General features: G+C 38.6%; 1 protein-coding gene across 1 annotated transcript in view; it reads right to left on the bottom strand.

Annotated features, from left to right (window-relative positions):
* The window catches only part of iqub (IQ motif and ubiquitin domain containing), a gene marked incomplete at its 5' end in the record, with an annotated part of 18,743 nt that overhangs the window by 6,850 nt on the left and 729 nt on the right, over positions 1–11,164 (bottom strand). Inside the window, 7 exon segments of the mRNA XM_014007952.1 lie at positions 3,419–3,595; positions 3,838–4,008; positions 5,803–5,978; positions 7,127–7,337; positions 7,555–7,710; positions 8,250–8,425; positions 10,000–10,167. Of these exon segments, the coding sequence (XP_013863406.1) occupies positions 3,419–3,595; positions 3,838–4,008; positions 5,803–5,978; positions 7,127–7,337; positions 7,555–7,710; positions 8,250–8,425; positions 10,000–10,167 (1,235 nt within the window).

Raw genomic sequence — 11,164 nt, 5'->3', positions numbered from 1 at the left:
TTAGCTTACTGTAATTAAAATAGATTTAACCCTTTATTCTACACATTGTACATTTTACTTTGGTAAAAGTAAATGCTAGTGGTAAATCAAAGAAAATAAGTTAAAGCAGATAAGCTTTATTTTAAATCATAAATATTTTGCATTCAAGTAAATACTCTGAAGTATTATTTTAATTGGTTTAAAACAATTTAGCTTTGGTTTTAAGAGGTTGTTTATGATAAAATCTAGTTCAAAGTGAAGCTGGAAAGCCTCCTTCATAATTAGGCATCTTTATAAACAATTACTGATTACCTAAGGCTATTTTAGTTCCATACACGTAGACGACATATACAGTGTGTACTGCATCTTAAAGGGGATCCACGATTACTTGCAAGATTAGACATTATAAACATTTACTTAAACTGTAGAACAAAGATTTCTGACAGTTTTCTGAACAAATCTTGAACTTGTTCCATGTCTATCTCTATTACTCCTTGGCTAATAATAGTTCTGACTGTGTGTGTTTGTGTGAGTCTGATTCTGTTAGCAAAATATCTGTTATAGCCAAAGGACCTTATGAAACAACAACAAAAAAAGACTATATTTCAGTAAATTTGACACGTTTAATTAAACCTGGTGTGGCAGTGGCTGAGACTGATCCCAACACACGTTTGTCGCAGACAAATTGTGTAACATCTTTGTTTAAAAGTTTGCCATTAACTATTAATAATTTGGCCAATATAAATCTCTGGCATGAAAGGCAACATGATATGAATGAATTCCTATAAGGAAGTTTGCACCTTTTTTTACTTTCATCATTAATAGTCATGGTTAGACATGAACATTGGTGGTGGTCAGGGGCGGTTCTAGGGGTGGGGCCACTGGGGCATTGGCCCCTGCTGAAATCTGATTGGCCCCCTGAAGTGCCCCTGTCCTGTCACTCATCTGTCGTTTGCCTGAGAGCAATGATGGTGGGTGCAGTTCCATGCCCAAACACTCGAGGTGCTAATGAGTCAAACAGCAAAGTCCAGCATGAATCAATATTACAGAGGTCTTATCTCTTCTCTTTTTATCTTCTTTAAAATACTTGAACAATTTTGCAAAATATCTTTCAACTAGTAAATAATGGCTTCATTTTTTCTCATGCTTTTAGAATGCTTTTTCCATGTACAGTAAAATTGATATGGAGAATTAAAGCTTTTTTTAATAACATTACATTACGTTACCATTGTTGGATCATATGTGACTGGTTAAATTTATGTACCTCACCAAAATTTAGGATTTATGTGCAAGGATATTTAACAAATATTTGGCCCCTCTATGAATATTGTGGCCTCTTGATGGCCCCTTACTCAGAAAAATCCTACACCCACCACTGGTGGTGGTTTCAGATTTTACTGAATATCTTTGGATCTCTATACAGGAGAAAATATAAATTACAGTTGTTCTCCAGTGCATTAAGTCATTAAAATAATCAAACAACTTATGTTTCTAAAAAAAAAACCAAACAAGTCTGGTTTCTGCCTTTATCTGCGTTTCATAACTGCATCAACACACCTGTATAGTCCAGAGTCTAATGTGTGTTTTTATTCAGCTGTCAGCAAAGATAAACAAACTGGATTAATGTAAATTATTACACATCACTATGGCTACTATAAATCCATCCATTGTCTGACGTGTGTGTTTTAGTAACTCTTGTAATGTGTCGACTCATGGTGATCATCTCAGGGTTGTACAAACAGGAAATCACAGCCTGGTTTCTACTCAGCTGACCACTGGTGAAACATGTGTGAGGCACATGTCACTGGCGTGTGAGAAGCTTGACTCAGACGGTACACCTGTCAAGTTCAGGTAAAGGTAAGCTGAAGCTCAGTGCAGGAGCTGGAGAGGTTTCTCTTTACTGCAAGAGGAGAACTGTCTTCATATAAATATAACACGTCATTAAAATTAATTCTGTCATTTGTCTTTTAAACATTGTGACTGCCTGGAGAAGGTAATTAAGTTACAGCATGTGATTATTTACCATAAATATGTCATAAAGATAAGTCATTACATTAATGGTACATAATGGTATTGACTATGAAATAAACAGCTTGATACTGTTCATGGTTGCATAAAGCCGCACACTTACCGTTCTGGATCAAATAGTATCTAAATTTATAAAGAAATAGTCAAGACATCTTTTACGTTTCTGTAAACTCTTGAATAAAAGCAATGATTGATGCCAGCTCTCAGGATGTTTGTCTCACAAAGTCCTGCTGCTTCTCAGAACTAGGACAAAGCAGTTCTGGACCAAGGGTCAGAGCGCTGCGGCTGCTCATTCACCATGAAGACAATGACGAATTAAAGCTGCTGTCTGCTGCAAAAACACGTTGTCGCTGTTCTTCACAGACTTGTTAATAATGAATCTTACAGAAAAGTCAAATAATAATTAAATGCCTTGCATTTCTCAGAAAAATGCACATCAACTAGTTTTTCATGGCTAGGTTTAAAATGTAGACATTTGTATTGAAATGCATAAAATGTAAGAATCTTGTGCACCAGCTGTGTTTATAAAGATCTTTAAATTAGGGCTGTGTACTGGAAATAATTTGGCGATATGATAGATATCATGACACAGGTGTGGCAATACGATATACCTATATATATATATGTATATATATATATATATATATATATATATATATATATATATGTATATATATATATATATATATATATATATATATATATATATATATATATATATATATATATATATATATATATATATATCATGATTTATTGCGATATATTGCAATACTGTAAGCAAGGTGTTATATTTTTGTTTGTTCTGCTCTCTGGCTCCTCAGGAGTGGAGGAGCCAAATGACTGGCTGACTGCTGCCTACTAGTGGTCAGAGGCTAAACTACAACACAAAAATCAACCATTGGCCTGAAAGTTTACTTTTCAAACCATAATTAAAATGGATACAGGGCTTTAGAGAATCGATATAGCATTGGGAAATTAAATATTGCGATATTTCAGTGTATCGATATTTTCTTACTTTAAAACAGCCACACTATCAAAATACTTTAAACTTTAAAATAATAAAAAAAAGTAAAAAAGCCCAAAGAAAAAAAATCAAATAAAGCACAAATCAGTTAAATAACCTGACAAGTCAACATCTCAGATGGTGTCATAAAGAAAAGATAAGAGCTGGTTTAAGAAGAGATTTAAAACAGGTGGGAGGGACGCCTGTCTGATGTCCAGAGGCAGGTGAGCTACACAAGAATCACTTAATTCAACCAAGACATGGATTACTGTCTTTACTTTTAACCAAACACTGCTCTGATTGGTTGGTTTATTTGGGCTCAAGAACCCACCCGAGTGTAGAAGAATCCATTCAGTTATGAAGTTCGTGTGTGAGTCCATGTCCATGACCAGGTGCAGCTCTTACCTTCAGCAGTTTGGCCACATTAGGGTTGAACGTTGGTGTTTTGATGTACTGAAGAAACAGAACACAGATCCTCTTCCTCAGGCCCTGGAGATTGCATGACCTGACCTCACGGGACATCAGGTCCACTTCCTGGTTCACCAAATCCACGATGTCTCGAGTCAGCTGACAGTCCTGCTTCTGTTCAAACAGAACCATCACATCACTCACAGTGACAACAACTTCTGTCTGCCTGATCTCATCTCTGTCGTTTTTTTTATTGTTTTGCTGCTTCAGCCTTTTTGTTTTTACATCGAGTCCTCACATGAGTCTGAAACCTTCACCTCTTTCACTTCAAAACCTCAAAAATTCATCACCAAACAAAACAAAGGCACAATCAGCTCATAGTTGTAAAAAAATGTCCTGGCTGTGTTGTGTATGACCTTGACAGTGTCTTTTAGAGTCATCAGGAAGTGCTGTCTCTGCTCCCTGTCCACGGGCTCCATGCTGATGTTGTTGTAGAGATCTCGCAGCTCTCGAGCTAGGAGGATGTGAGGAGTGTCCATCTCCAGAAGACGACCACTGGCTGCTCTCCACCGATGAGGAGCTGCAGACTGGAACCCAAACATCACTGCATTAGTCCTGCTGCAGGTAATGTGAGGTACAATGTCTGGTTGACAAGGGTCCTGTGAGTCTCAGAGGCTCACAGCCTGAACGCTTCAATCTGCAACATGTTCATAAAATGTGTGCACCACAAACAGTCACAGAACCACGGCAGGCATCTCAAATCTGTGGCGTTAGAGCTGTCGTTCAACTCTCCCCTGATAGAAAACATGTCCAGGTCTAAAGAGCTGAATATAAAAAAATACTTTATTTTATTCATAAATCCGCAGAAATCTGAAGAACACTTCCAAAACAAGCCATTTCTAATAAGTCTATAATATAAATATTAATTTCCATGTTATTTTTGATCAAATCTATAGGGCATGTGGCCCCAAAGCTGCAGGCTCTAGGAATAAAATAATAAACCAGAAAAACCATCATTAGTGTCCTGTTCAGACTGAAGATGAACTACTTACAGCTGCATGAAAAAGTATGTGAACCCTGTGGGATTTCTTGGATTTCTGCATAAATTGATCCTTAAATGTGTTCTGATCTTCATCTAAGTCACAACAATAGACAAACACAGTCTGCTTAAACTTATGCCACACAAAAGATTATGTTTGCACGGTTTTATTGAACACATGTAAACATCCACAGTGCAGGGTGGAAAAAGTATGTGAACCCCTAGGCAAATGACTTTTCTAAGAGCTAATTGGAGCCAGGTATCAACCAACCTGGAGTCCAATCAATGAGATGAGATTAAATGTGCCCCTGCCCTATTGAAAAAAAAAACACCAGTTTTGAGTTTGTTGTTCTTAATTGCTTGATGTGAATCATGCCTCGCACAAAAGAGCCCTCAGAAGACCTACGTTCAAGAATTGTTGACTTGCATGAAGCTGGATTGGGTTACAAAAGTGTCTCTAAAAGCCTTGATGTTCATGTGTCCATGGTAAGACAGACGGTCTATAAAATGGAGAAAGTTCAGCACTGTTACTACTCTCCCTAGGCGTGGGCGTCCTGTAAAGATGGCTGCAAGAGCACAGCCCAGAATGATCAATGGGGTGAGGAAGAATCCGAGTGTCAGCTAAAGACTTACAGAAATCCCTGACACATGCTAACATTTTTGTTGACAAATCTACGATGCGTAAAACATTACACAAGAATGGAGTTCATGGGAGGACACCACGGAGGAAGCCACTGCTGTCCAAAAAAAAACTTTGCGGCATGTTTGAAGTTTGCAAAAGAGCACCTGGATGTTCCACAGCATGACTAGCAAAATATCCTGTGGACACATGAAACCAATGTTGAGTTGTTTGGAGGGAACACACAACACTGTGTTGAGAAAAACAAACAAACAGCACAGCATCATTAAAACCTCCTCCCTACTGTGAAATATGGTGGAGGAGGTATCATGGTTTGGGGCTGCTTAGTTGCCTCAGGACCCGGAGGTTATTACTGCCAAAGGATGGTCAACCAGTTATTAAATCCAAAGGTTCACATAGTTTTTCCACCCTGAGCTGTAGATGTTCACATGTGTTCAATAAAACCGTGCAAACATATAATCTTTTGTGTGGTACAAGTTTAAGCAGACTGTGTTTGTCTATTGTTGTAACTTTGATGAAGATCAGAACACATTTAAGGATCAATTTATGCAGAAATCCAAGAAATCCCAAAGGGTCACATACTTTTTCATGCAACTGTACATTTATACATCTCCTTTTGTAAGTACTGATTACAAAGACAGTTTAAAGTTAGGAAGAATTATTTTAAGTGAGTGTGTGGTGTGAGATGAAATGGCCTCTGACCCTGTCCAGGAAGTCTTTGATGATTTTATCGTGGTTGTCAGCGTGGACGTGGATGCGATGGCGCTCGATGGAAGCGATCAGCTGCGTCTCCTGCTCCAACAGGGAGCAGAGAGCCGCCTTCCTCTCAGCTCCTCGCAGGGTTGCGTTTATCTGCTGCTCTTCATCTTTTCTCCACTCTGCAACACAAACACAGGGAACATATCTGACTCCATCACCATTAGTTAGCCGTTTGTGTTAACAAGCACTGGCCATGACAAAACCAGGAACAAGTCTCCACTGGTTGTTTCGAGTTACAGAATCTGGAAGTGTGGACTCTAAGCTATCCAATGATGTCAAACGCATGAAAATCCTTTAAAAGATTAAAGAAGATATGGCCAGCTTGCAAACAAAATTAGGGAGAAAACAGGCGTCAAAGTTTCAAACTGACATATCTGATCCAGTGAGTGGATATTTCTGTTCTCTCTGATTGATCTAAGATTTGGTTGCTTCAAAAACAGACAGGTGTATCTGCAGACTAAACTAAATTTAGCTGCTCAACATCAGGAAGTAAAACTAACCAAACCACCTCTGACCTGAGAAGAATGCTGGTCAATGAGCAGGTAATTCCTGGAAGTGATGAACATCAAAGAGGAAGAAGAAGCTTTATTTACAACCTGCCTTAAAATTTTTAAAGTTTTTACTAGCTAAAGGTTGGAATCAAGGTAGCAGCATGTTGGAGTAACTCTGTTATATTCATTTGAGATATTCTTATAAAAATTTTAATTCCTATTTTTCTGGGCAAAAACTGCTTTTTTGGATGATTTTTCTCTCTGTCATTAGATGTTGTGCAGCTGGAAGGATTTTTGCTAACACTTATTTTGCTTTTGGACATTTGTTATGATGTGTAACCACAGCACCATGGTGGTTTGGTATAACTGGGACCAGCTAAATAACATCTCAAAAGCTGTAATACCTCAACTACAGCCTCAACTACAGCCCCGAATGCCAGATGTATTGAAACGGAGGCACCGTGGATGCAGAGCAGGTGTAAAGAGCAGGAGGAAGTTCAAACCATCTCTTCCATCGATCATGATAGACAATGTTAGGTCATAGGGGAACAAGTTGGACAAATGCCAAGCCCTAACAAAAACCCAGCCAAAGTATCACTATATCATGTGTTTCACCAAGACATGGCAGCAGGATTATATCCCTGACTCCAACAAATTGAATTTTAAAACCAATGTTTATCCTAATCTATCTGTAACAGAAGCTATAATCAGTTTGCTGTTGATTAGTTTTGTGTTTGGCTAACTAATAAAAAAGCTGTTCTTGTTTTTAGACCTACTCTCCAGTGTGTGGTACAACAAGTTAAAGTCCTCCTTCCTCTGAGGGTTCATCCAGCGCTCACGCCGGTCCCTCAGCTGCTCGTTCTTCTCCTTCTGCAACCTCTCTTTCTGCATCTCCAGCCAGACCAGACGCCTCCTCCGCGCCCCCCTCAGCCGCTCCACCGCCTGCTGGGCCAACCAGCGGCGGGCAAACGTCTGCAGGCAGATAACCTATCAGACCAAAAATAAGGAATCAGATTTACATCAAATATTTCATTTCAGGATAAACTCAACGGATTATTTAATAAGCTGCAGTCATCATCAATATATCAAATATTTTCTCAGTAAACACACTGATAGAATGTTATTTTTGTTAAATTATACCCATTTTTTTTATCATCTGAAAGCATTAATGCAGAATGTAAAGTAATGTCTAGTTTGAACTCACAGCTTTCAGCCTCCTGTCATGAATCTCCTCAGCAGTGATGTATTTCCCAGGAGTCAGCAGTTTGTCATTCAGAGAAGGGATGAAGCAGCTGCTGCCAGTCATCTGAGTGCAGGCGTTGACCGGGCACTGCTGCATCTGACACTTCATCTCTGCTGTCTGGTAGAAAAACAAAATCTCACTCAGCTTAAATATTTCTTCTAAAGTGAAAGTAACTAGACTGACATTTTCTGTAAAGATGCTGAGGGATGAAATCTGATGAAGAACCTGAACCTTCACTGCTGAAGCTAAAAGCAGCGAAAGGTTAACTTAAAGTTAACCTAAAGTACAGTGATGCCTTAGTTTCATTTACATTTTATACATCTTACATCTTGTTATTGTAAATATTGATTAAGTTCTCAGTTAAAAGTTTATTTTCAGATCTAAATCCTGACTGTGGCTCTGAATCACGTGTTTAAACCATGTTTATAGAAAGCCTGGTCACACCCCCTAGGGGTGGTCCCTCTTACATCAGCATTGGAATGCTGAAAATGTAATTATTATATTTACACTGCTGGAGTGAGCCACGTGTTACATAGAGATTTATAATGATTATGACCAAACACAAACGATCTAAGACTGGATCTAGAATTCAATTAATCAACCACTAAAAATCCAAGTCACTGTAGTTGTTAGAATATTTAGATGTTTTTGTTTACCTGTGTGTCACGACTGAAGATGACCACTCCTCTGTCGGGCCTCCTCTTGGGCAGGGTCTGGACAGCAGCATGATGATACTCCACTCCTGTCAGCCGGTGCCTGTAACCTCCCAGGAAAGGCTTCTTGTGGCAGGAAAGCTCAATCTCCACCACCACCTCTTCAAACACCCCCTCCTCTGGAGATCAGAAAGACGAGAAGAAACCTTTGATCAGAGACGAACTTCATGTCTGAGTTTATAGTTCTTATAAGCAGTGTAGCTCAAGAGAAAAGATGAATAAATCAGAACACACATGTACAGACACAAAGCATCAACATAAATACAGCTGGATGAGCTATCTCTGTTAACTTCATTCATTTAATATAAATCAAACAAGAAATAGTATTATCACATGTCTGAGGGCAGCAGCAGCAGATCTGGATCCTGCACTGTAAAAAATAACTTCTAATATTTGCTAGAGCAAATCCTGTAAACGATTTGCACTAACGTTTGTTAAGTAAATTTAAATGCTACAAATTCATGTAATATTTACTCATCATTATCTAGTAAAAGTTATTAAGAATATAATCAAAGATTTGTGAATAAACCAATTAAATTTTACTTAATTTGCTCAATTAAATCTTGTAACATGCACTTGATCAAATGAAGTAAAATTTACCTGATTTATTCACAAATCTTTAACTATTCTTAATAACTTTTACTAGATAATGATGAGTAAATATTACATGAATTTGTAGCATTTAAATTTACTTAACAAATACTGTATTATTGTAAACTGTTATGAGGATTTTTTTCTAGTAAATCTTACAATTTCTTTATAACAGTACACATGCGTCAAGCACAATATTGTATCATGACACCTCACAGCTACAGAGAGAGGTGTAGCTCTTGTTGTAGTTCAAGACTTCACCAGCAGGTGGCAGTTTTAAAGAACCTTTATTGAATTCTTCTTCATGAACAACACAGACAAAGTGAAACTCACAGGTCTTATTAATGACTAGGCCTACCACTCTCATTTATGGTTACTTCTGCGGAACGGTTTAACACAAGTTAACAAATAATGAACACACAAATTAGAGTAACACAACAGACTAATTGCTGAAACAACAATGTTAACCAATTCCCTAAAATGATTTAACAACAACAAACATGAATCCTACCCACAATCCTCCACTGCAGTCACATGACAAACAGCCAAACACTGCAGAATGCTACAATATGCATTCCCTGTTCCCTGACAACTAAATATCACCTACATTATGCCATCAAACTACTGCACACCATCAAATGTATTCAAGCAAAAGAAACCAGACAACTTGTGTTTTATTTCCATCATGTCTTGTCCTCTCCTTGAAAAGTGAAGCAAGGGAATGAGGAGCAGCAGCCTTTGTGTGTGCATGCACCCTCAGTTTTTATCCCAGAAGAGTAGAAGTTACTTAACATATTCATGTTTATGTGCTGTCCAGAAAAAGCACTTAAATATTACTGGTAAAATAATATTAGCATTTACTTTTTTTGTACAGTAATATTGATATATAATATAATATGTATTGTTTATTTAGTAAATTCTAGTAGTTTAGAAATTTTGATATTTTTTTGTAAAATTTAAAAGAATGATTAAATAAATGGTACTAAACCCAAAAATCCCTTTTTTTTTATCAGTGTGGGTTTCAGGGACCTGACGGGACTGAGCTGTGGGGCTGAGTCGTCTCACAGAAGACCAGCTCTGCACAGAAGAGGATTGTTCTTACCTCTCTGGACTTGGACAGTGATGACATCAGGCATGCTGTCGTGCTCCGCAGGACGAAGAGGGCGTAGCGAGTGGGAGCACGGGTCTGTGGAGCTCACCTCCATCCGGATGGAGCTGTGAGGCCGAACACCGTGCTCCATCAAACGTCTCTGCTCGTCCACCACCCTGCCTGCAAAACAAACACGGACATGTTTTCTCTTCCTGCGCGGCAGCTGGACAGAGACAGGAAGGTTCAGCCTCAGAGGGTCTCTTTATTTTATGACAAAGTCAGCCACTTTGTGGATCTATTGTAAATGTGTTTCTGGTTTTTATCACCGAACTAAAACAATTGTGCCAGAAGAGACGAGAGACTGGACCAGACAACCTGCAGCTGCAAAGGAGACGTCTTCTCCAGCCTGGCTGCTGAGGTCAGTGGCCCTAAAACGTGAAAGTGGAGCACCACCTAGTGAGCTACTATGAAAATCAAAAGTAGATAAATTTCTCTTTTTGTGTGTTTCCTCTGAGAACTGGGCAGTTTGACGTTTGCTAAGATGACTGACAGCTGTCTTAAGCCCCGCCCCCTGCATTGAAAGGCATTCTGCACAGAGGCCCAGCGCTGCTCTGCGATCACAGCACCCAGTCTTATACATGAATATACAGATTTTTAGTTGTTCTGGTGCTGTTCTGTGTAAAGCTCTGCTGAAACAGCTTCAGATCTTTGAGGGGATTTATTTAGTTTTATTTGACCCTGCTGTCCTGCTTCTTGTCACTGAATGTGATCAGAGACACGTGCATCAATGCTGCAGCGACAAACAGAATCTACTTCCAGATAGTTTTAATCTCTCAGCAGCCAGAGCCAGTCAGGTGCACTTTCAGCCTCCATGTGACCTTTTCTCCTGCTACTGGCTGTAAACCTGCTGCTCTTCAATATTTCTGCTCAAGTAAGTAATTTAGGTACAGACGGGAGAATGCTCCCAAAGTGGAATATGACAGAATATTTTATAAATAATTCTTTTGTTATGGCTGCTTGGCATGAAAATCAAGACTATAAATTTCATTATTGCACAGTTTTGAATTTAAAGCGGTGACAATGTGAGTAAATGTGACTTTTTTCTACCACGAATCAAACAGTTAATTTATTTAAAGGCACAGTGTGTAGGATTTGTTGTTTTCAGCGACTTCTAGTG

This window comes from Austrofundulus limnaeus, unplaced genomic scaffold (genome assembly GCF_001266775.1).
Source record: "Austrofundulus limnaeus strain Quisiro unplaced genomic scaffold, Austrofundulus_limnaeus-1.0 Scaffold46, whole genome shotgun sequence".
NCBI lineage: Eukaryota > Metazoa > Chordata > Actinopteri > Cyprinodontiformes > Rivulidae > Austrofundulus > Austrofundulus limnaeus.
This window is presented reverse-complemented; position numbering and strand designations above follow the sequence as displayed.